Consider the following 25,938-nt stretch of genomic DNA (forward strand, 5'->3'; position numbering starts at 1 on the left):
AACGTAACCCCAGCCTCAACTGTAGCGTATTTTGTATGCACCTTATAATGCGGTGCGCCTTATATATGAAAAAAAGTTTTAAAATAGACCATTCATTGAAGGTGCGCCTTATACTGTGGTGCGCCTTATAGTGCGGAAAATACGGTACATCAAACAGATTTTCATCTATTTAACGTGAATATTTTGAATGTACCAATCACACATTTACCAAACCATGACATCAGCATAACCTGAGCTTTTCTCTCACATAATTTTGATCATCCTAGAAATTTGTGAGAAAAAAGTCAACATATCAGCAACAGCCAAACACCTCTGGACTTTTCACTTGGCTTTAAGGATCGACTGATGCACATAAAAATAGAAGATTCCTATTATAGTTTTGTTTTGAATACATATTTGAATTTTGCAGGCAAAACAGAATTTTCATTGAGAATGTAAGATATTGAAGTTGTTTTAAAAAAAAGGCTTCTCTTGCCCCCAAGGGCAAACTGTAGCTTTGTGTAATAGAGGATGTCAAGGGAGGTAATTCATCCCAGTATCTTGCATAAAAAAGCTTTATCATTGTACATTTTCAACCCATATTTTGATTTTCTTTTGTGAAAGGATGTCTCATAATTACATCCCTGAGGAACAGACACAAACTTATTTCCTTTTTACATTTGGTCCTTGGAAAACAGGATACTGCCTTATCTTAAATGCAATATATCCTTTTGTAATAAGAAAACACAATTATATGATAATTCTATAACGAGCCGCTGACTAAAAGACCCTCGCCTCTTTTTTTATGTTCGGTTCTCTTTTCTACCGTCTTTGCTTTTCCTCTTTTATATTTGACACGTGTTGCTTCCTTGAGTCCTACTTCTTTTAAATCTGGATTTTTGAAACTACTAAAGTGCAGTCGAGTACGACTGCCTAACTAATGTTTTGTAGTTGAAAAGAACAAAAAAAGGACCCACTACAAGTCGAGGCCAGGGGAGTTCATTTCTCTCAGTGAAAGGCAATCTTGCTAACAGAAAAGGCTTCTTTTGCAGTAAGGACTTTGCAGGCTTGTTTGTTGTTTGGCTCAAAAGGGTCCTCAAATTACACATGGTTGTATCTGAAATCTTGACCCTGCTAAAGAAATGTTGTGTTAAAAAAACAAACATGTTTTGCCGTGACTTTAGTTTTTGAGATTTTGCAACATTGAAACACACATTTGATTTTTTTTTTAATAGGCCATACTTTTTCAAGGCCTCATTTTATTACTCAATTGATGAAATTCAAACAAAATTAAGGAATCATATAGGTAGATCATCCACAAATCTTAACTTTTTAAATAAGTATTTCTTATTTACTACACCCTACCATGGATTGGAGACCTGACCAGCCCTTCTTGTGACCCCATATGGATAAGAGTGTTAAACAATTGATGAAGTAATTCAAACTGCTTCTGTGTCTCAAATTAACCATAGCTTCTGCCCAGCATCTCACCTACTGACCAAGTAATTTTACCCCTAGCTAATTTTATTTTGATGATGCGAGATCACATAAATTCATGGTGTACTGTAGCACTGGACCATGAAATGAAATAATGCTGAAATAATTACCAGTAACAGAAAATCTTAAAATGAAAATATATATATTTCTATATGTTTAAAGCTAAAGATCTCTAATTTATTTGATGCATGACTCAAGTTTCAACACTAAATATTTGTTTTGTGAGCTTTTAATTTATTGAATTGTGGCACTGTTGGCTTGCCATAGAATATAATGTATAAACATTGCTGAGAGGAATCTGTTGCTTTAACATGTTTAAATTTGAACTCCTCGTAGCAGTCTTTGACGCTTCTTGTTTACTGTGACGGTCAGCTGCACAACATGCCTCCAACCCTTCAGTTTGCTCCTCAGTTCCAATGGAAACCACAGATTACAGCTGGACCTCTCTCCCACCCTGTCAGTGGCCTTGTTGGGGGCAAAGTGCAGTGCCAGTTTTCTGCTACAAAGTGCTTTAGGTGTAGGTCAAAAGGTTCAGATTTACCATGTGCTTTTTGGCTGCTCCTTTGATTAGTCCTCTTCATGCCCAGCCGCATAACTCTGGTTGATGTCTTAGTGTCTATGAAATTGTACAGTTGGCTTGCAATTCTTTCACAATAAGCTAAAGGATTTGTAATTTGTTCTCTGTTATCTTGCAAACCCAATGAATCCAATGAATCTCAGGCAATCAGTTGCGCTGGATAGTTTTTTAGAGATGAAATAAGTGGCCGAATACCAATGCACACAAGTTTTTATTTGTTGAATGCTAATCATCATATCCACTTAATGCACTCCTTTTTCTTGGTCAAAAACTCCAAGTATTGTAAATTGTGGATACAATGTGGCTGCGACAGACTGGCGACCTGTTCAGGGTGTACCCCGCCTCTCGCCCGAAACGTTCGCTGGAGATAGGTACCAGCACCCCTCCCAACCCCACTAGGGACAAGGGTGTACAGAAAATGGATGGATGCAATGTGGAACAAGTGACAAGCATACAAGGCATTTTCATCTGTCATTGTACCTGTAAGGGTGTATTCACACCTGATACATTTAGTGCACTCTAACTGGACCAGAGTTCATTTCCCCTATTGGTCCAGTTCTGGTGTACATATGTGTATACACTCAAGCTCATCTTGGTGTTGACCAAACAACTGGACCAAGATCCAGTTTTTGAGGTGGTCTCAATCAGCTTCCAAATTAATTCTGATACAGCCCACTTCTGGTGTGAACACAGACTTGCTTTGACCTGAAGCAACTACAGGGAATATTTTTTTGGAGTTTACGAGTCCAAACAAACGAGTAAAATTTGGCCCCTCAGTGTTGCTAAAACGACAATTGCGTGCTGAAATCATACTTGATCTGCCGTTTTCTGCTTAATGATGCCAGCATATTGTGGGTCAGGGCAGCCAGAACATCTCGTCTCATTCAGCTAACACGTTTTAAAATAATTATCACATCGCAAAACTCATGTTTAATGAGCTGCTCTCGACATTCACAATGATATTGAAGTTGTAATAACAGCACAAATGTTCACAACAGAAAAAAAGCAAGCAGGACTTTCAAAGTTTGTTTTTTTCCAGGTCTGTGATCCGTCCAGCAGAAACAACTAAATATTGAACTTTTATGTAAATCCAACACTATATATCTAACAACCACACAATACGCTTTCAATAGAGTAGATGGATAGCCAAACACAGAGGCGATTAACATTCTTTATGCAACTCCGAAACAGAAGAGCCATCACACAACTCCAACTGTTAATTGCAAATACTCGCTTAATTGCAAACAGCACACATTTGCCTTGCAATTGTTTCTGCACCCAAACGTTGTGCAGAATGGGTTTTAATTGACCATGTAAATATTTGTATGAACATAATCATGGTTGCCGAAAACTGTTTAAGTAACATTTTGTTTAATTAAGTGCTAATGAGCAGCCAGTGTCTTACCCACAGCAGACAGAAGTACTATCGGTGTAGAAAAAAAAACACAACAACAACAGAGGGGCCGTTAGGTTATCCAGAATAAAAATCAATTAAAAATGGAACAACAGTGACTTTTGATAAAAACTGACACACTGAAGCTTCTCTCAACTTATCCGTTTGTTCGCAGACAGGTTTTGGGATTTGTGTAGTTTATTTTTAAAACAAGGGATATTCAAGCACCATGCTGATCTGCAACTACACAGGCAAAACGCTGGCTTTTACCCAAAGTCGAAGTCAGAAGTGTTAAAATTCAAAGTGTTACTTTTACTGTGAGTGTTATAAGTTAATTAAGTTTTTTAGCCTTTTTCCAGTTTCCATTTTACTTAGATCTTAGCTCTGGTCTGGCATTCTGACTTTTCTTATTAATTCTGCAAGAGAGTTCTCACTCCTGTCTACTGCTGATAGCATGTTGACTGCCCAAATACTCTTTCTACACACGAGTAATTCAGTGGCTGCAGGAGTGCTTTTATTTTCCATTTTCAAATGCTAAATTGCAGACACGTTGAACAGCTCCTGCCATTACCTGTGAGAGCAACCAGAAGTATCTTATTACGTCCCCAATCAAGGACATCATAAATTAGTTTTTTCTAAGGGATTGTGGTGGTAAGAGTGTAAATAGAGTCAATGTAAGTACTCTGATCTCAGTGCTTCAGTTGGGTGTCAACGTCGGTCCTGCTGGGAGGACATTTCTTTCTGCACCTGTCCTTAAACAATTGATAGATGGTTTCTACTGGGTCTAACCGTTTGCTAATAATGGAAAATGTCCATTCTGTGTTTTCCCTCTTCAACAACTTTAAATCTGTTTTGAGAAATTAAACTATATAAACTAGAATATATAATATATTAACAACATTAAGCCATTTTTTGTAACTTTTTTCACCGTTCATACTAACTAGAATCAATCTTTGTACTCTGCAACAATTTAAATGCCAGTGATTAGGTTGTTAATTGTTTCCTTATCTTACTGACATATGGGATTGCTAATCTTTTAAATAATCAGAATTAGAATTAGAGCCCATAAGGACAGAAGTGAATTAAATTGGGCGACGGCTTACAAATTATAAGTCTAATGTTGAAGGCTGATGTTCATTTGGTTGTGTTGTGCAGAGAGCACTGTCATATACACTCAACCAGGTTCTGCTTACCCTCCTGTTGTTGACCGTCTTCAGGACATCTGTCAAGTCAGCAGTTTTTCCCCATGACTGTGTAGCCAACTGATCCAAAGTGAGCGACCGTTTAAAGGCTCAGGAAACCTTTGCAGGTGTTTTGAATTAATTTGCTGATTAGGGTGTGACACCATGAGTTTCCACAAGGGACATTTTTCACTGTATTCTAATTCTCTAAAATACTTTGTCTATCTGTAGGCCATATTGATGAAAATTTCAAGAAACAAAGGCTTGGGATATGTCTCTGTATGAATGATGATTCAATATAAAATATGAGTTTCACTTTCTGAGCTGACTGGCAAGAAACATTGCATTTTTATGCACTATCCAGACAATTTGGCACTGCAAAGGACCATTTATTTCAGCTAGAGACTACTAGGCTGAACAAAACGACATATATCTTATCTTTAGCTATCACACAGTAAGCAGAAGGGTAAAGGAGATAAGAATATTTCTAAACCTCACTGTTGGGAAGCTACAGCAAAGAGATGCATCTTGTGGTCACCAAGTTTCCTTAACAGCCATTAGAGGCTACCTGTTAGCCAACCTGAATCGAGCTTAGTATAAATCTTAGTAGAAATCCCATAAAAGTGATTCTCAACACTGCTCCTGAGGGCTCCCCGTCTGTCATGTTTTAGATGCGTCCCTGCTCTGGGACACCTGATTTAGCTTTTGCATTAGCTCCTCAGCATGCCATCGCGTGTTGAAGAAGCCTGTTAATTACCCATTTATTTAAGTCAGATGTGTGGCAGCTGGGAAACACATAAAACATAGAGGACAGTGGATCCTGGAAACCTGCGGAGTAAGAGGAAGAGAAGAAATATAAGGAATAACTCAGGACTCTATACAGTTTAGAGATATCGTACAAAGACAAATGATGAAAGAGGCCCTCCTCTGTAAGATCCAACTTTGTGAAATATTATGGAAGAACATTATCCCTGTCCTAAGCGAAAAAAAGAAGATTGATAGCAGGTTAAAGACTGAGTTTAATCAAATTTTCATCCTTTTAATATTTTTCATCATCTGAAAGTTCAATTGTTTAGACTGAGCTATAGTAATAAACAATTAGATTTGAAGGTTTTTTATACATTGACTTTGGACATTTTGACCACTCAACTAAACATTTTTGACCATTAAAGTCTAGAATGTTGAACTCATTTGCAACAAGGTTTTCACTACCAGTACACATCCTGGGTCTAGACTCCCAGAGGTCCTGTAGGGCGCTAAATGACCTTACACAACAATGGGGAGTTGGTTTTATTGTTGTTGCTTTTCTCCACCCCAACCAGCTAAATGAATATATATATATTGACGTTACAATTTAAGTCAAGGAAGTGCTGTACTTAAGGATCACATTGCAGAGCTGTTAAAATGGTTCAAGGCTCTTGCTTCAAAGCTCCAGGATCACTCTCTACATCTTTCTAATGTTTTCTTAGGTGTCTTGCACTCACAGATGGATATTGAAGAGGAAGCTAGCTATTGATTATGTGATGTTGGGGAAAACAGAGACAAACAGCGTGTGCAAAATTGCACTGGAATTTATTACAGGAAAAGACGCATAAAAGACATCAAAGCACAAATGTAATAAGTCTTAAACAAGGCTTCTTGAGTATCAGCAGGCTTCTTGGCAGGTTGGTCAAGTTACACAATGCTAGGTAATGACTGCAGAACAGCTGCATAGCATCTGTCTCTGTCCTCCCTGTGGTGACTGCCTCTTTCTTAGAGGAGGAGAGAATTAGACTGGTAATAGGTTTAAGATTGATTAAGCTGCTTTTGTTCCCAAGTAGGAGGTGGTTCCTGATGTAAAACACACATTTATTATAACAGCCAGGTTCTGAGCAAAGACAAACATAAAGGGATCCCATGCTGGGTTTATAGCAAGTCTATTCAAGGAAATGTGGAAAGTGATGCGGTAGGGTACACCAACTTAAAGAAACGCTTTCATAAATGTATTATTTTTGCAATCTATTTAAGTTACCTGATTTTTGGAAGGTATAGGGGTAAAAATCAGAAATTCAATATTACAGAAAACTAGAATATTATATAAGATCTGTAAAAAAAAAATTGCATTTAAAACAGAAATGTTAGGCTTCTGAAAAGTATGTACATTTCTACTCATCAATACTTGTTTGGGCCTTCATTTGCATAAATTACATCAGTGCACCGTGGCATAGAGGTGATCAGCATGTGATACTGCTGAGGTGTAATGAAAGCATCAGATGCACAGAGACCTTTTGGGGTTACCCTCCTTGTGGTAGGTTTCAATACTTGTCTTCTGCACATCTGTCAAGTCAGCAGTCATCCCCATGACTGTGAATAGACTTTATAACATGGCTGTAATATACCCAATAGATAATAGGTATATGTTGAAATTCTTTATTAAATAGTTTATATGTAATATTCATTTTTTCTGGCTTTGAATTTTTGATTTTCATTACCTGTAAGCTATAATTATCCAAATTATAAGAAATAAAGGCTTGACGTACAGTATTTCATTCAGTGTAAAGCATCTATATATCAGTTTTACATTTAGTGAAAATAAACATTGAACTCTTTTACTTTTCTATCTATTGCTTTTAAACACCTCAACATACAGTTCATAAATATTCTGCCCTCTTTAAAAGTTGTAGACCTGATAAATGGATAAAAACAAAACAAACTTAAATTAAATTTCTTACTAGCACTGAAGCTTCCCCTGCTTTGTCACTTGTGCTAATACATGTTGTTTTCTATGTGAAAAAATTTCCAGATATCAGACCTTGATTTATTTTAGCAGGAATAAATAAGTTCTTTTGGTGTAATGCTAATAAAGATTTTACAACTGATTACTAAGAAACATTTCTTAGTAAAATGCAAATAATTTTTTTTTTTTTAACTTACCCCTGTTTGACATTGGTTTTTCTTTTTGGCTAAAAAGAAAAAACAAAAAAACTTTTAAATGTAAATTTTAGTGCGGGAGACGGGCGTGTTCCAGGAAGAATTAAACCAATAAATCTTTTAAAAGTGTACTTGTTCTGAAATTCCCTTCTAAAGTTGCATTTTTTAACAAGCAGAAAAGTTAACATAATGGTATAGTTGTTATTTTTCCACCTAAATGTATCGGCTTTGGTTTAAACTGAGCTTTAATTTCCCCCAAATGGTGTTGTGTTTCTATCCTCGCCACAATAAAATCCCAGTCTATACTTGTCTTGCACACCACTATAGGCAGTGCAATAGACATTAAACTGCAGCATTACTGTTCACAGTATCTGGCAGGTGTAAAAGCACATTTTTTTTCTGTAGTTCCTTTTTGTCTGTCTGTAAGTTGCACAGATACAATGATGTTTAATCACATAATAAAAACATTGGAGAGTATCCTGAGCCTACAGGAGGAAACATACATTTTAGAAAATAAAATAATCAGTGTTGAACTATTACAATTTCTGTCAATAAAATTGTATTAAAACAAACAAACAAAAATATTGACTTCCCAAGAATTTGAATTACTCTTTCCTCTCATAACTTAAAATACTTATGTCTTTAATATTTACACGGCAATCAATACTAGAGTGATTGTTTTAATTCAAAAGTGACATTTTTTATTGAACTAAAGGACAAGAAAAGCAGCACAACTGAAAAAGTTGCAAAAATAGGCCATAATATGTTCAGAAAATTTTGATATGGCAACTAAAGTCTTTTTGAAAAATTGATAATTAGAGGTAATGGCAACAGAGCATTTTCAGTTCTAACATTTATCAGTTTTTGCAATGAACAACTCTTAAAGAACTGCTTAGATGTTGAGAAACTTGTTTTTTGTTGGCCTGCTTTCTCTCTCTGATACCAGTAAAAAAGAATGATGATATTAAAAGATATGATCACATCTTGAAATGCCTCGGCCACTAAATGAAAACAATGCTTGCACCTTTTTTCCTGGCTAAGAGGTGACCCGAGGTTCTCGTCCAATCAGCAAAAGAGCAAGTAATCAACTTACGATGAATCAATGTTTTTTTCAGATTTTTTTTTTTCCTTTTTATTAATTAATAACTTCTGCTTAGACCTTCTTTCAGTGTTGTATTTTACCTGCCTTCCAAAAGGGGGCACCGCTGGCCATCCTTAATCCGATCCAGTTGATGCAGAAATAAAATTGGGTGGGTCATGTGGGTGAGCCAGTGTGGTGAATTTCCATGTCTGGTACAGGAAAGAGTAATGGTCTAAATGAGTCCAGTAGGGAATAAAAAATGCATTTCATTCAGTTCTCTTTTGAAATATAAACACTTGACAAGCTTCTCAATTTAATCAGAGCAGCACCAACTTGTCAGACAAAAAATATTCATTTTTGGTCATCCTCAAAGGCGATGATAGAAAAGTGGATTGCATTCCATAGAAAAATGTAACATGATGGAAAAAAGATATGATGTCAATAAGCAGGTTAATTTTTATGGGCTTTCATACGTGAATGCACTTCCTGGAGCAAAGTTTTAACATTGAAAGCAACCATGATCACCTACTTAGAAGGGCGACACAACTAGAAGGTACAGTATGTGAATTGGAAACATGACTAACAGCACAAAATGTTCCTTTCACCACCACCAATTCCTCCTCCACACCTTAAAAACCATTAAAGCAATCAGCCTCAAGCCATGCTTTCACCTAGGATTATGACATTCAGAACACGCATCTAGCTTGTCAAGGCCTACAAAAATGTTCATTGGATCTATGTTTCAACCCCAGAGAAAGCTGCTTATTTTGGATTAAAACTGCCATTTTGTCTCCTTTACACACTTATCTCAGCAAACTCCTCCTAAAGCTCTCTACGTAGAGACTTCAAAATGAGGCAGAATAATCTTCAGGAATTGGAGATCAAAGTTATCAAAAGCTTTTTACTGCATCAAAGCATGTGGGTGTGGCCAAGCCTCAAAATCTGATTTCTCGCCATAGAAAACAAAGGAGTAATAATAACTTCCACACTATGTGTCATAACAGAGCAGCACTCAACACATCCATATGGACGTTTGATGGTATCACTTTAGCTCTACCCAATTAGATGACAAAGTGACTAGTTTAGATGGTAGATGTCCTCCTTAATAAGAAGGAAAAGTCTTACATGATCAGATCTTTGAAGTTTATTGGGGAGTCTCAGGCGACAAGACAAACAAATTGTCTACAATACCAAAAGTTTATAGGGGATTTTCACCAGTATGCTTTTTCTCAATTGATTGGTCATGACATTGATATAAATAGTAATAAAAATATAAATGAACTATGATGTCAAAAGAAACTCATTACAGTGTGATTCATGGTTTTCCTAAGTGTACTGTTTTTGTTTGATTAGATAAACACGTCTGTTTTATTTGTTGCTTGTTTTCTTTCCTATATTTAGTATGGATATCCATTTGCAAGACAAAACCCAGAAAATTACAAATGACAAGAGGGGCTACTGTATTACTAACCCATGATGATTTTTTTGGCATTTATTTCTTAGCTGAGCTTTTTTTGCATGATTACTTAGTGTTATATTTTGACCATGTTTTCATCCATTACTTTCTTTTGTTGTTCTTGTTTCTATAGCATACCTTCCACATTTGTGTTATTCAGGGTCAAAACCAGACAAAATATTACACTAAAAAGATCTAATTTTCTTGCCTTTAAGTTTCAAAAATAAAAAAAGTACATATTCATACTTGTTGGTATGATCACTGCTCATAAGGTATTACAAATGTGAGTATTCTTGGCATATTCTTCAAGCAGAAATCCCAATCAACAGATTTACTGCCATGTGGATATGATGAATGAATCTCATAACGATAAAGTAAGATATATTTTGTGCTTCATCTGTTTACAGCACAAAACTCTATTTAATTTAAACTCCTGTGCTGACATGACAGCTAAATCTGTAATAATAAGCAATTAAAGCTGAAGGAGTAATTTCTCTCTGCTCTAGGTGTTCTGATTGTTCTTTGCGCCTGCTAGATTTCAGATATTCAAAAAAAAATCAATTTTGAAAATAATTAACAGACGATATCATTGCAAGAATAGCAGTGATTGCTTTCACTGCTCAACGCAAGTCTTGAGTAAACAAGCTGGTGCAGAAGATGTTTTCTATGCGTTTTTTTCACTACTTGACAGCCCAGTGCAGCAAAAAAAAACTCATCCTTTTGATCATGATATGGTTATTTTTGCTTTTCTCAAATTCATGAGAAAGTTTGCTTTATGTTCAATGTGAGGCTAAAAACCATGCTGGAGGATTGCCATGGATATTGTTTTTAAGCTCAGGTTTTAAAGATTGAGGTATTGTTTAGTAGATAACCAGAAGAAGCAGACGGATAGATGTACAGAGTGGGTGAGAGTGGAGGCTGAAACAGGTTGAGCTTTAAAATATAAAACTTTCGGGGGCGGTTTCTCAAAATGACGCTTGGTTAAAGGTGACAAGCAATCAATTCTGTAATTCCTTGTTAATCCTCTTTTTTGCTCTCCTGTTGATGGCCGTGGGCTGAGCAGTGGAAAAGCATCCGATGGTTTTGAAGTATTGACTTTAAACACCAACATTTCTATTGAAGTCCTGGAGTAGGTACACATGGAACCCTAAACTCTGGGGTTAAAAATCCCTGTTTGTTTGATGCAAAATGTATCTATTTTGTTCTAGTCTTTACTTTAGCCCAAGCCGTTCAAAGGATTTTTTTTTAGATGACCAAAATTTTAGCTGCTATTAAAAACAAATATGGTACTGATTTTCCGACATCTTTATTAGACCAATAAAGAGGTCAATGTTGGATAATATATCAGGCCGGAGCCATAATTACTAATTAGTACTCTGAAAGCTTAAGCTTATACACCTCACACACCTAAATCATAACACTTTCATAAAAATCTAATAAAATTTCCCACAAAAATGTTACAAATAGCTATAAATATAAATAGTTATAGTTTCTTTATGGATAATGCTGATAACTGGTTTCAACATAAGCGCTGGACCTGTTAGTGAAAGGTTTGCTGCTCAGCTCCTTTTTCTTTGAAGGAATTTTAGTGTTCAGAAAAAAATACAAGATAACAGGTTTGAGTGAAAACTTATCACATTCAAAGTTTCCAATTAGTTGCAAAGCAATACCCAGAGAGAAATCTCTACAGTAACACTTTGTGCTTTGCAGAGGATCCCAAGAAGCTTCAGCAGCAAGACTAACTGGATTGCAGAACCATGTTTCATTAATATCTAGTTTAAGACCTTATCTGTCAGGTAACGTGGGATTCAAAAATGTCTGCAGCCTGTCAGAAGACCAATAAAATACGTACCATCTGGAAAATTCATAAAGAGACCGTTACAGTTATACTATGCGGGCTAACCACACTGACTGTTAATAATGTTAGTCACTTTAAAATGTCACCATCAAATGACCTTGACATTTTTCTTTAAAATGTTAAACACCATATTATGTGCTGTAATGCATTTTTACTGACAGTTTTAACATTTTTCTCTCAAAGTTGACTCCCTTTTTTCATTCTGCGTTACACTCTAGTAATGTTGACTGTGCTTCCTCACCCTCACAGTCTGACAGAATCATTTTGATGCCCATTGTTTAAATATCAATCTTGAAAATATCAATACAGCTGATGATGTGTGCACAAGATAAAGTTATCTGTCTGTGCTCACTGTTGTACTAAGTAACTCTTGAATACAACATACATTTAAACAAAAAAATAGATTTTAAGGGTCAAGATGTGAAACAGAGGGAAAAACAATGACATGAATATGTAGTCAAATAAAAGCACACACTGCTCTGTTTGTATTCAAAGTACTTCATCTATGTGTACAACGTCAGTTGAGGCAATTGAAAGCATTATGTTTTCATATTTCTTAAGAATTTCAAAGAATATTGCTGGAGGAGTTTGGCGCTTCAGAATGATGAACGATTTAATTTCACATTTTGTTCTCCTCTTTGAGCATTTGTAATCTGAGGAGAGTCCAGCAGCAACTGTTAGCTGTTTACTACCTGAAAGATAAATGGCAATACATCAATTGTAAGAAAAATCAAACAGCGCAGCTAATTCTTATGGTTTGCTTTCAGATGATACTTCATCATGTTGCTCCTTTTGTTTGCCCAAGGTACTGACAAAAGAAAAACCACAAAAACAATCGAATTTACTTCTCCAATTAGATCAGGAGATTTTTTTCCCTTTTGTTGCCTGAATATTTAACCATAAAAAGTTACATTTTCTCCTGTAGAGTAGTAGGCCTTAGCACCTTTTGACCTAAGTCAAGAGATGACTTAGCACCCCTTTTAAAGATGCAACATGGTTGAACACAAACACAAATCTACAGTGGATGCAAAAAAGTGAGGAACCAGTGATTTTTCTAAGCTCTCATTAACAATGCAGCATGACTTGGCACATGCTGGGCAGCTGCTTCCCACTGTGACCGCTGGGACTGCTGTGCTTAACGTGAGCCCTCTGCTGCACATCACTTTTGATTTGTGTGTGGAGTGCATAAAATTTCTTTTTGAAGTGGTTTATGTGTACTAAAACTAGACACATGCACAAAGTTCTCTGGGGATAACAACACCTGCCTGGAGGTTCATATTCTGCAAACGCTGGGAAGCAGAAAGCGACAAGTGCTCGTTGTGTTTTGTCACGCTTTAGATCAGGTGCAAAGAACAAAATCTGCCTTCAAGCACCTGGAACAAAGCCTAAAAACATTGTTTGCATGTGCATGTGTTGAAGACACAGGCTGCTTACCAAGATTTGTAAGTTTTATGCTCCAGGGCTAAAAAGCCTGAAGAGTTCTCTGTGTTTTTATTTGTGGTTCTGACCGTGTCGGTCTCCCCTCAGATATCCGAGGACTGCAAACCTTCATGGACCAAGCGTCTCGGCTCGGTCTGGATGTGTCTCTGCAGAGGGTGGACCGCAACATCAGCCGAGTGTTTACCGATCTCTTCAATACGATGCGCACGGAGGAGCTGAACCGGTACCGGGACACTCTGCGACGGGCCGTGCTGCTCATGAGCCCTCGAGGAGCTCAGGTCTTCATTCACCAGGTAGGTTTCAGTAAGTTCTCTGTTCATTATGGGTTCAGTGGCAAAGAGTCAAAGAGCAAGAAAGAAAATAATGTATACATATATATAAAAAAAGAATCCATGGATGAAAAAATATTCTGATACCTCTTAGGTGACCTCAGGTCTAACATTACATTGTCACAACTGCACCCAATAAAAACATAAGAAAAGAATCGAGTGAAATGAAAACAACCTCCGTTTTATTTGGCATTTCCAACTACTATTGATCCAATATCCTGCCTGCACCTGTTTCAACCTCAGACAAATCCCAGAACACATGGCAGAGGTGAGACCAAGATGTGTTTCACCTTTGATTGATTTGACCTTGTGAAAATAAAAAGTCTGCCAGGAATTGTAAAAGAAACTATTATGAACTGAAACATCTTTTTTTTTACCCACCAGAAGACATTTATTACTTTCTTAATAAATTCTCAGTAAGCATCGATAACTTTCAGACACCATGTGCGAATATGCAAAATTTATTTGCTTTGACTAACATAAACTTTGGGTAGCTCAGAATTTTCTTAACACATTTTATGTTGTCAGACATGGTGAAGTTTTGCATTAAACACATTGTGTTGTTTCTTCAATTAGGACATCACATTGTGGTAGTTTTTTTCATGATTACTCTTTGGCCATACCCCAGCTGAATAAAATGCTGTTGTGTTTTTGATGAATTGAAAAGGTGCTGGCGTAGCACAGTCTGTGTTGAAAGCAGTGAAAAATATGTTGGTGTGAAAGTGATCCAAGTGGCTTGTTCAGCTCTGCAAACACATCACAGTCTGACAGTTAATCTTCTATCCATCTGGCAAGGACAGTGAAGCATTGAAGATTTTTCTAACCCAAATAAAAAACACTTGGATGTCAAATTCAACCTCAGAGGAGGAGTTTATGTGTGGTTGTAAATATAAAAATGTGGCAGTTACACAGCCTATTTAACAGGATCAAAGTCTGTGACTGGCCTTTCTTTATTCTTTATGCATCTGTGATTTGATTGGAACAATTCACACTAAGCTCTGTGCAGCAAAGGCCATTTGTGTTTGGACAGTTGTGTTCTTGCATATTTCAGACTTTGTGTTTTGGAAAAGATGAGCAGCTGAAGAAGAAATTATTTTATCTCACTGAAAATTGTGTCTGCTAACATGCCTAAAGAATCACAATCGAATAAAAGAACAACATTGTGGTTTTTTAAAAGTCACATCAGGACTGCTTTAAACAACATCTTTGTTTTGTTTTCTGATAAAAACATTGATCTATCATATATGTTAACTTGAACAGAGGTGGTGAAACTGAACCATTATAAAATACTGTTTCGAATAAAACATTAATCAGAACGAGTTAAAGTTTGAGCTGTGAACTCTACCCAAGCTCAAGGATTCAAAAGGTGACGGACTTGTCTTTTGTGGTTGATATTGCAAAGGAGTTGAATGAGCTCTATGAGGAACTGCAGGGCCATGGCCTGCTTGTCAAAGCACCTTATGACAATATCAAAGGCCTTTTTCCAGAAAATTGGTTCTATGGAAGTCCTCACTCCCAAAAAAACTTTTGCCATTTTTCAGCAAGTAAAGCTCTGGCAGAGGAGAACTCAGCATTCAGTGGGGAGAATTACATTGATGTAACAATGTACAGAAAGAATTTTGCTACAGAAAGAATTTTGCAGACTTGAAGAGACACATAGCTGCTTTCCAAATATTTGCAAACCCTTTTATAGTAATGTGGAAACAGAGCATTTCTAACCTCAAAGCCAAGTTCAGGGATGTGAATGGAGAGGCAGAGAAAATGTATGTTTGGGACAATTACTCCCATCCTTTCACAGGTTTTCCAGTGCTTTGTGTAAAAGTCACAAATAGCCTTTGCTTTACAGTAAAAAAAGTTATGTTCAAAAGTATATTTAAAGTTTAGAAGCAGCAGCACCTTTTCCTTTTATCACTTGAAATACATTTTGGAATACCACAGACCGGGACAATGGAGGGGACAGTGGTAGAAATCAATCAATGGGTGTGTTCTTGGGCAAAACCCGCCTTTCCTACCGGTGGTGGTCAGAGGGTCCTGTGGCGGCGGTGCATGGCAGCCTCACCTCTGTCAGTGTAGCCACAGATACTCTTTGAATATGTGTGAAGTGCTTTGGGTTCCTATGGACTTGATAAGGTGGTAAACAAGTACAGGACATTTACTATTAACCATTTTACCATATACTATTTCTAGTCCTGACTAAACCTCAAGTAGACCCTAGATATTTTGAGTTTGAGATTTCTGGTCATAGTCCTGCTGTCTACCCACTAATGTTCTTCAACAAACATCGAAGGCCTTTACAGAACAGCTGTTTTCATGCTCTGACCAAAATACACACAGGTGAATTCTACTTATTCATTAGCAGACTTCTGAAGGCAGATTAGAGTAAACGGGACTAAAAACCTCATAGCAAAATTTTTTAATGTTTTTTCACAATAGTTTTAACGTTTATTGAAGAGCTGAAGGTAAAAGATGGATCAGGTGTGAGGACGGGTCAGCTGAGGAAACTTGTTGATAAAGACTTTGGAAGAGGCAACATACTGTAGAGGTGAAGTCTTCAGGAAATAGCTTTTCCTAAGCCAACTTAGATGGAGCCTGGAACAAAGAGTTGTGGACAGAGATGAAGAATGACACTAGGAAAGTTTAGATTAGTGGTCTCAAGCTGCGTTTCTTGAGGTCCAGAGTCCTGGAGCCTTTAGATGTGTTGCTTGTTATCCACACTTGAATGAAATGGATAAACTTCCTCACTAGCATGCAGTCAAGCTCCACAACTCTGCTAATGAGCTAATGTTAGAGCTAGGTCTGCTGAAGCAGAAATCTAAAATCTAAAAGATGCAGGACACCAGCGTTTGAGGTCTGGAGTTCAAGAACCCTGGTTTAAATAAACTGTGTTGTAGTAAGAGGTGAGGCTGAAATGTGGAACTAACCCCAAACTTAAGCTAACATAATAACTTAACTCTGTACAAACAGTTTTTAAAAAATCGTGTATCCTTTTATTTATACATGACAACTATTTTGTATTTTGTGTCTGTCATGTAAAACGTCTTGTGAAATCCCATTAAATTATGGTGAAGAAATCTTTGTAACGTGAATAAAGGCAAGGAATTTGAAGTGGGATAAATATTTTTGTGAGACACTGTATGCTAAAGATGAACACTTATCCATCTTCAGTTCCTTTTACCTTTTTTACCAATTCCCTGCACTTACGCCTGTTAATTGTCCTGTCTCATGTGAGCAAACATGAAAAGAAGCTTTAACTAACAGTAGGTCAAAAACATCACTTGCAGTCCAATTAGCTTCTTGTGGATGCTGCACCATAAATCTAAAAGTTAAGTACTTGCTGACAAGTAAATTAGTGAACAGGTTGTGAATACATCAAGGCTTTTAGGTCTCATTAATGACATATTGCCTTGATCTTTTGCTTAGTTTCTGCAAGTTTTGTTTTGGTAAACACACACACACACACTAAGTTGAATGTAGACATCCTCCCATAACATCACAAATCCAATTAACATGAGGATTTTTGGGCGACGAGAAATAAGAACAGATTCAAATTCAGGGCCGTCCCTGAATGCCCCTGTGAATATTTAAATTTCTTACATGGATTTATTAATTCAGAGATTTTTTGATACCTCATCGATTGTGTTTTCATAGGTTGTACACACTTTGCATCAGACATGTGGAGTATATAATTATGCCAATATTTGATAATTATGCCCTGGAGGATCATTATAAATACCAGACTGATTAATGGATATTTGGGGTATTGGATTTTCAGTGTTTTACATGGAGTGAAATAAAAAAAACATTTTGGTGTTGTAAAGTACTGTGGTATATGGACTTGGTCTCTTCCAGCAGAGTAGCAAAGATTTAGCTCATAAACCTACTTTTACCTTCTTTTATGCTTTCTACCTTTCAGCTCTCGAAATCCATCTTTCAGTAATTGTTGAGCTCAATTGTTTCCCATTTCCCTCTGCTCTGTTGTGCTATACTCAATACTTTTTCATTTTCAGTACCCAGGGTTGGATTCCTAAACAGGCGGAGAGAAGCAAAAATAACCTCAAAGAGATGCATGGAGGCTGTAGAGAAACTTGGGATGACTCCTAAGTACTGCAAAATAGCAACAAAGTAACATAAAGGGACCACAATGACTCTGCTTAAAATTACAGAGAGGCAAAGAGGAGCCAAGACGACAATAAATGTAGATGCTATTGTCCAATCAGGCCAAAGTAATGTGTTTAGCAAAACAAAAAGTACAAGAGCTCAAATAAAACAAGAATTCAATTTATTCACTCTAATACAGTTGTAATTTCACGTTGGCCAGATAATATTCATACCTGTGGATGATTTTGGTTTAAAGTAATCTTTTAACTTTACCAAAGTATTTCTTCTGAAAGAAAATAAAAGTAATGTTCTGAAGAGGCCCTACCAAAAGAGTCAAATTTAACCTTTTAGAGAATCTGTGCAGTGAGTATAAATGATCCAGATACCAGTGGAAACATGCAAATTTGAAGAAAGATTTGATAACTTTCATATTAATAAAGATCAACTGAGATAGGAGTAAATAACTTTTGACATGACATTTTCCAGATAAAAAGTAAGTAAACCAGAAGCTATTGTTCTTTCACATTGTTTTATGTATTTTTTGTGGAATCTTGTGTCAATTACTAGAAGTATCTTCCAGGGGTATGAATAATTTGGGGCTCATCTATATTTCTCATTCGCAGTCATAATGAGTCAGATACGTTTTTTTAATGTTGTTTTTGAGGGGCTGATAATACATGTCTACTACATCAAATCCTATCTTTTTATCCACTACATTTAGCATATGGCCATTAAAATTAACTCAGAGTCACATATTTTTGATTTATTCTGACAAGGATTCATTTTCTTGATGAAGGTGACTTCATACTGGGTAGATTCATAGTAAGACATGGCTGGAAACCCAAAACTAAAGCATCTAAGACTTAAATGTCAAGATAATTGTAACTTTTTTCTATTCTTAGTGCTTGTAAATATGCCCCACATTGTTTTTGTTTATTTTATTTTTTTTATCAAGTGACAGAGCAAACTGACAGCCCTCCAGTAAGAATGTGACAACAGTGTGTCGGTTCAATAAAAGATGCTAAACGCTGCATTAAAATTCCTTCAAATAACTTAGCCCATTCATCCCCAACAAGCCCCAAGAATGCCTAAATTTTAGGGTGATTGGTACAGTGCAGCTTTAACTAAACATGGAAGAAGTGTTATCTCTCCCAATAACAAAATGTCTTGACCCAAAGTAAACCGAGGGTGTTTGCGAAAATAACCCAAATACTGTAAAGTAGAAAAACCACCAAGAACTCTGCACCCAAGCATTTCTGATTAGGATTTTCTCTTATTTTTATTTTTTTATTTTTCACTGAAGCAAGACTATTAGATGCAAGAGGATTGAAATTATATATGAAAATAAATTGAGTAAAATAAAGTATTGTACTTTTTAAAAGCATGCATGGTTCACAATTGCACTAAGTACATATAATACACTTTATGAATTAATAAAATGCAGGAAAACTTTTTTTCTTTTTATTAAAATATTTTCTTCTGTCCCACACAGGCATATTGTGACTTTCAATCTCACAGGTTTTCCACCATTTTAATAAAAGTTAAATATTTGAGCTCTTGGCGTCTCTTTCTGCTGCTGCAAAACCACGGCAGGCATCTGAAGGTGTTGATGTGGAGGAAAAAAACAAAATAGGCGGTGTCAGACGGTGTGCTAACTCTGCAGGGCGGTTGATGGATGGGGCGCGGAGGCTGGGTGAGGTCTGCCTCCTCTGTGGCAGCTAAACCAGCCCGCAACAGAAACAAGCACTCGTGCCTGCTGCCAAGTGACGTTAGAAGAGATAGAGATGCTGTTCAGGATGGCAGGAGGGTTAAAATGTGACGACAGGAACACAGAGAGAGAGAGGACAGAGCAGAGGGGTGCAATGGGAGAGATAAAGAAGGGACAAGAGGAGATGGATGTAGAGAGGAAAGGTCAACAATGAGAAAAAGATGTAGAGCTACAGGGGGCACCCTGTATTATAAAGCACCCTGTATGAAATAGTAATAGATGAAATCTAACTGAAGAGATGGCAGAGGAGGAAGACAAAAGAGACGAGTGCAGAGACACCACCTAAAGACGACAGGAGACATTAAAGCGGAGGCTGATTTATGTGAAGCTGGAGTATATATTAAATAAAGCTGCGGTAGGTGTGCCCAGTTTTCGGAGGATCTCACCTAATTAAACACTGATTTATGAAAAACAGATGCAGACAGATTTTTTTTCTTTTTTTAATCACTGATGCGCTCTACAAAGAGAGGCTTAAATTAATGTTGGGTCTTGAACAACAGATCTGAAGAGAACCACAGCCTCAGTCTGTCACTGATGTTCTTTAACAGGCTGTGGTTTCAGCTTTGTAGCAACTCTTGACGAGGAGCTGACCTTAAAAATACTGACGTTCAGTAGGCGCATCTGTGGGTTTTAATTATTCTGTAGAGCCTGAAATTTGTGAATCCGCATTCCTAAACTTTAGCTTCCTGCTGAAGGAATCATGACTTCCTGCACAGTTCAACATCACTGACCAAAAACTAAGAAATCTTCAAATGGGGTTGGTTAGTTTGATAAAGTGTCAACTAAATAGAAATCAGGAGAAGATTGCTATTGCTAGATTGCTACTGGACTGTCAAGTAATAAAAATCTATTTTATGCTATGTTGCATATTTAGCTTTTTCTTAAAAGCTATTTAGACTGAAATAATAAAGTTATTGCAATAATTTTGACAGCAGTTGTTCAAACATGGAGTTAATGAGGCTAAATTTATCATCTAAGATGCAACTTACGGATCTAAACAGGCAGAAGCAGCGATATGTGCCTATGATGAAACCATAAACCATTGCTTGTGGCTTCACATTGTTTCTATGCAAATGCGGTGGTGCAATATATTATTCTACACACATTCGCCACAGTAGCTTGTATTCAAACAGTGGTAAAGACAGTTATTTTATGTTTTTGCTGTTTGCAAAATGAGCATATTCCATCTTACTTTCTCTTATCTCTTGCTGAAATGCATAAAAATATCTAAGCTGTTCTGAAAAAAATACTAGCAGTGCATTTTAGAAGAGCTGCTGTCATTCATAAATTTTAGTGCTTAAGAAATTGAAACTGAAATTTAACTGAAAAGTGATCCATTTAAATCATGACTGTAATTACATTCACTTTTAACTCCAGCAGGTTCTTCCATAATTCTACTCCCCCCAAAAAAAGAATCTAATAAATCCAGATTACCCTTTTTTATATATATCTGGTTTCAAGAGAATTAAGACGCCATAATGTTTCTCTTTAATATAATGCTGACCCTGTTTAAGGACATTAGCTCATTTTTCAATCATGGAAGTTGTAGACATTTGGACTTTTATTTGGCTATGTTTATCTCTACACTGGTCTGACACGAGTTGAAGGTGTGTTGTATCTGCTGCCCACATGCAAAAATATCAGATTGATTTTTTTTTTTTTTTTTTGATGAAGTGTCTGGGTGACCTCTGCTTTCTTCAAATTCATCATGTAATGGGGCACTGGGTGGCTCAGTTGGTAGAGATTGGGCACCATGTGAGTCCTTAAAGGTTCCCAGGTTCTGCTGCTGATCTCAGGCCATTTGTTGCACATCTTCCACTTTTCTCTCCACCCCGTTTCCTGTTAATTTACAGTTCAATAAAAGTCATTTGTTGCACTCCATCTAGAGATATTCTAGGTTTATTTACTGGGTTTCTTATTGTGGACTGACAACTTAGCAACATAGATAGATCAAGTTGAACTAAATTATACAGTTTCTGAAAATTGTTGGTCTGCATTTATACCCTATCCACCTGAGTCGTCTTATACAATATTTTGTATTCCAGGCTCTCGGTTCAGGTAGAATAATTTATGGTCGCAATGTGGCAAAATGTAAACAGATCTAAAGGAAATTAATGCTTTTGTAAGTGCTGTGTCCCGGAAATATTTATATAAGCAAACCGATGTCCACAGCACTTCCTGTCTATAAAGTAAATGGGAAGATTTTTCAATTTTGTCACAAAAGGTTTATAACATATCAGATATCAAACTCTCAAAGATTTTTATTTATGTATTTATTTATTTTTGTCTGCTTTACATAAGAGAGGCATAAAGCATGGGAGTAGACAAGTCCTCAAATGTGAGCTTCTTTGTGGGTTTGCCACAAATTCAACGTGGATTCGACCTTCATCTGGTGGACAAGTGCATGAATTTTCCTGTTTTCCCCTGCTAGATTTTAACTGTTGCTGCGAACGCCTCACCTTGCCACTTCATTGGCAATCTCAGCTATCTCAAGCAGGCTTTTTCAAAATCTTATTTCAAGGAAGGAAGAAGGCCATAAAAATACCTTGGTGAAGTAAATATATTGGATATTTTTGGGCACTCTTTCAAGGACTTTGCAACAGAGCAAAGTCCTTATTTTTTTTATTTTTATCTCCTCTCAGGAAACAGTTCAACAAATCTTATCCAATATGGCTCATTTCAACACATCACAGCTCCTCTGTGTTGGGATCCTTCTTTTTAGATGTCTTTGTATTAGATAATAAATCTGTAACAATAATAATAATAATAAAAATCTATTGTACGACGGACAAAAGGGGCTCAAAAGAACTTTCATAGAATGTGTTCCTTGGTGTATTGTGTGTCAGATGAGGTCAGAAAATGGATTCACATGTCAAAATTGAAGCCCAGGAGTTTCTCATTAAAATCAGACCTTCGAGACACTTGAGCATAAAGTGCAATAAACATTAGCCCTTGCTACGGATTGTTCTTTCATCCCAGGGCTTCTACTATCTTATTGTCACCGGTGTTTGTGGATAATGATTTAAAAGCAGCCTAGCTGACATGCTATAATGGGATATGATAGAGATAGCCATGTTGGCTTTTTGTGCTCGGGAAATTTATCGATGTTGACATGTCAGCTCGCAGGGCACGACGCACACAAACACTTCCCGCACATGCAAGTGTTGCACACATTTCACCCACAGCTTTCTGATGGCGAAACCATATGTCTCATGACACTAAGCTGTCAGTAGCATTTTGTGTTCCTTAGTTGTTTTGTCGATGTTGGTGTCACAGTTTGAAAAATGACAGGGACACACACACACAAGCCACAAAAAAAACCCATCATGTTTAATGTCAAGGCAAGAAACGGAAAAATGCTGGGACTATAAATTTCACACACAGAAATTAAAGCAGTGACAGAAGAAATTTGCTCAGCTAGCTTTATACATCCTGCTTTTGATTTAGATGTTCTACCTGAGGCACTTTAAGTTATCAAACTCTGGAGAAAGTGAGACCAATTTCCACCCACTCTGCTTTAAAAGCTGACATTGTTTGTGTCTGGACACACAAGTACTGTCCTGCGGTTCTTGTTTTGAATAGTGTCTTTCTTGGTTTCAAAAATAAAACATATGGTGCCATGAAAAGTATTTATGCCTTGGGAATTGTCCTGCCCCAAAAGGAATCACTGTTACAAAATATGCTGCATTGAGGTTTTCTCTGATGCACCAAAACAGAATGGCAAATCATTCTCAATCGATGGGCAAAATTATTTTGTTTCCATTTGTAAAATGTGTGTAAGCTCTATACAGGGACGAGTTGTGGGACATTGAAAGCTAATGGAAAAACATCAAAAATGAAAAAGAAAACATATATAAAAGCTGGAGGGACAGACATTGATCAGCAGTCCTGACAATATGTACTTGGTTAGAAAGAGGAATGTAGAACTGCATAGCAAGAACAATCAGAAACTTACAAAACCTTCTGACTGATATGGTTGGACAACAAGGCGTGGATGTATCTGTTGGACATGAACAGAAGTGCTCAAAAAAAAATGGAGCTCTCCTAAATACTCCTAAATAATCACGCGTTTGCTAAATTTGCTAAATTTCTTTCTCGTTACATTAAAATATTCCAGCATGTGGCACAGTTGTTCCTTGGCACCTGAACTGAACTCATCTCTCAGATGGAATAAAGCTGGCCATGACCTGGAAGTGTTTATCCCAGCATGAATCATTAACCAGACACAGAGAGCATGGTGTTGGTGCAGGGAATCGTAGTGCTGGCACAAACGGCATACACTGCACACAGAAGGATGTCCAGACATGGGCACACCTTCCGTATCTCGTCCCTCATTCCTCGCTCTGATTTATTGCAGCCAGCTCTGCGTACACCTCTCCCTCAGTGCTAATGAGGGAGGCCTGGAAAAATTAAAAAGCACACAAAGTGCTGTTCCTTCTTTTTTTTCCTTTTTTTTTGTCTGTGGCACTGAACAGAAGAAAACACTTGCAGCCAAGCAGAACATTGGATTTTTTTCCCCCTGGCCTAGAATACAAATGAAGGCAACAGCGTGATGCTGCTAAACTGGTATCATTTTGGGTGGGATGCTGGAGGAGTTTGAGTTGCTAGGCGAGGAGAGTGCATTATAGGTAGACTTATTAAAATCCACTCCTCTGACATGTTAGGAGATACACAAGCAATCAGTGGGAGCATCATTTGTTATTTAACTCTGTAGTGTGGAGCCCGACTCCCGTTTTTGCGAGCAGTTCTCAAAGAAGACCTTGAATTTGGCACATCTTTGAGATCAGATTGCGGTTTATTTTTTGAAAGGAATGGATTTGCCTTCAGTTGGAGTGCGAGACAAATTTAGAGTGCATAAGTATTTGATAGCTTGAGGTTTGTAGCAACAAACAAAGCCTATGTCGGTGTAACAATGCATTTACCTGAGACTACTTCTTTTGCTTTTTATCTCAAACTAAATCTTTAAGAATTACTGTGATGTTTTTTTTCTTTTTGTGTTTTTCTACCACGTAAAGGAAATCCTGCCTCATGCAAAATTTAAAATTAGTGGGAGCTTATTTTCTTTCTCGTACCGTGTTTGTATTTTCTCTTATATTGGAATTACTGTTATTTGTTGTTTTTGTGTACAGCCCTGTGACCAACAACAATTGCTATTAAATGTGCTACATCAATAAATTAGATCTCATTTAAAATTTATGGAAGTGTAGTTACTACAAAATAAGAGTCTCAAAGTTGTTATAGGGCTTCAAGGCTCCAACACTCAACTTCATGTTCAAGTCTCATAATTACAGCTACAAATTGTTTGACAAGTGCCGTGCTAATAGTGCAAGTAGTTGGTACTTTACTTACTGTATATCTGCCTCTATTAACATCTAGAAAAGCAAATGAAGAAGGGCCAAATGTTTAGCCAGACATTTTGCTTTGCTCCCGTCACTTTTCAAAAATCTTTAGCTGAAATCCTTTATGAAAAGATAGAATTGAGGCATTGAAGTCTCGGAGATCATTGGTTGAAAGTAAAGGTGGATGTGTCTCAAGTTTGTGATTATTTCTTGAATTAGTTTTTTTTATTATTTTAATTTCTGAAACACAAAATGGTGATGATTTTCTTTTATAAAAGATAAGGTCGAGTAGCTTTAATAAAACTAACAAGACCATTTATATTTTCTTATTAAAAAAAAGTCTCACCAAGTCTTACTCAGTTTCACTAGTCGACAATATCGACCACTGAAAATGGCCAACTACACAGAGAAAAGTAACTCATTTGGTTTGTTACAATAGCTATATAGAAATGGAAATGATGTGTAAGAGATAATGTAGAAAAATAGTACAGTATGTCAAGAAAAATAATCAAATGTGAAGTACGTAAAGTTCAGGGTCAGCCTTTTTTCGTTGCCTATTCATCAGGAAAAAAATTTCCTGATCACAGATCAGACACTTAAAAGCATTCGTATTCAGGGGGCGAGTGGTAATCCATCCACTGCGTAAAAGTCCCAAAAGGCCAAGCCTGACCCAGATCATTTAACCATAAAGCAGCAAGCCTGAGCACCTCTAACAGCCAACACTGCTGCTTCAAGGCCTGCCGAGGAGCATATGCAATAAGCACTTTCTGAAGATTAAGAGAGCAGTCGGGTGCAAGGTTGTGTATTCAAACAGATAAAGAGAGGGCAATACAGATATATACATCATCATCCATAAGGAGGTAAACTGTAAAAAAGGTCATTGCTAAAAAAACTCGCTGTTTACAGAGAGCTGTTTCCATGAATATTTATGGAAAGTGGGACGCAAAAGGAAAGGTTTGTTAGGAAAAGATGCAAAAAAACAAAACAAAAACAAGGATAAGCTTAGCTAAAGAGATAAAAAAGGACCAGGCT

The 25,938-nt window shown here is 36.9% G+C and overlaps 1 protein-coding gene across 3 annotated transcripts in view; it reads left to right on the forward strand.

Moving 5' to 3' along the window:
• The window catches only part of grid1a (glutamate receptor, ionotropic, delta 1a), a 336,282-nt gene that overhangs the window by 225,109 nt on the left and 85,235 nt on the right, over nt 1–25,938 (forward strand). For all 3 annotated transcript variants that reach the window (XM_028007823.1, XM_028007822.1, XM_028007824.1), the window contains one exon: nt 13,460–13,665. In XM_028007823.1, the coding sequence (XP_027863624.1) occupies nt 13,460–13,665 (206 nt within the window). The remainder of the gene's footprint in view (nt 1–13,459; nt 13,666–25,938) is intronic.

Source organism: Xiphophorus couchianus, chromosome 22 (genome assembly GCF_001444195.1).
Source record: "Xiphophorus couchianus chromosome 22, X_couchianus-1.0, whole genome shotgun sequence".
In the NCBI taxonomy this organism is placed as follows: domain Eukaryota; kingdom Metazoa; phylum Chordata; class Actinopteri; order Cyprinodontiformes; family Poeciliidae; genus Xiphophorus; species Xiphophorus couchianus.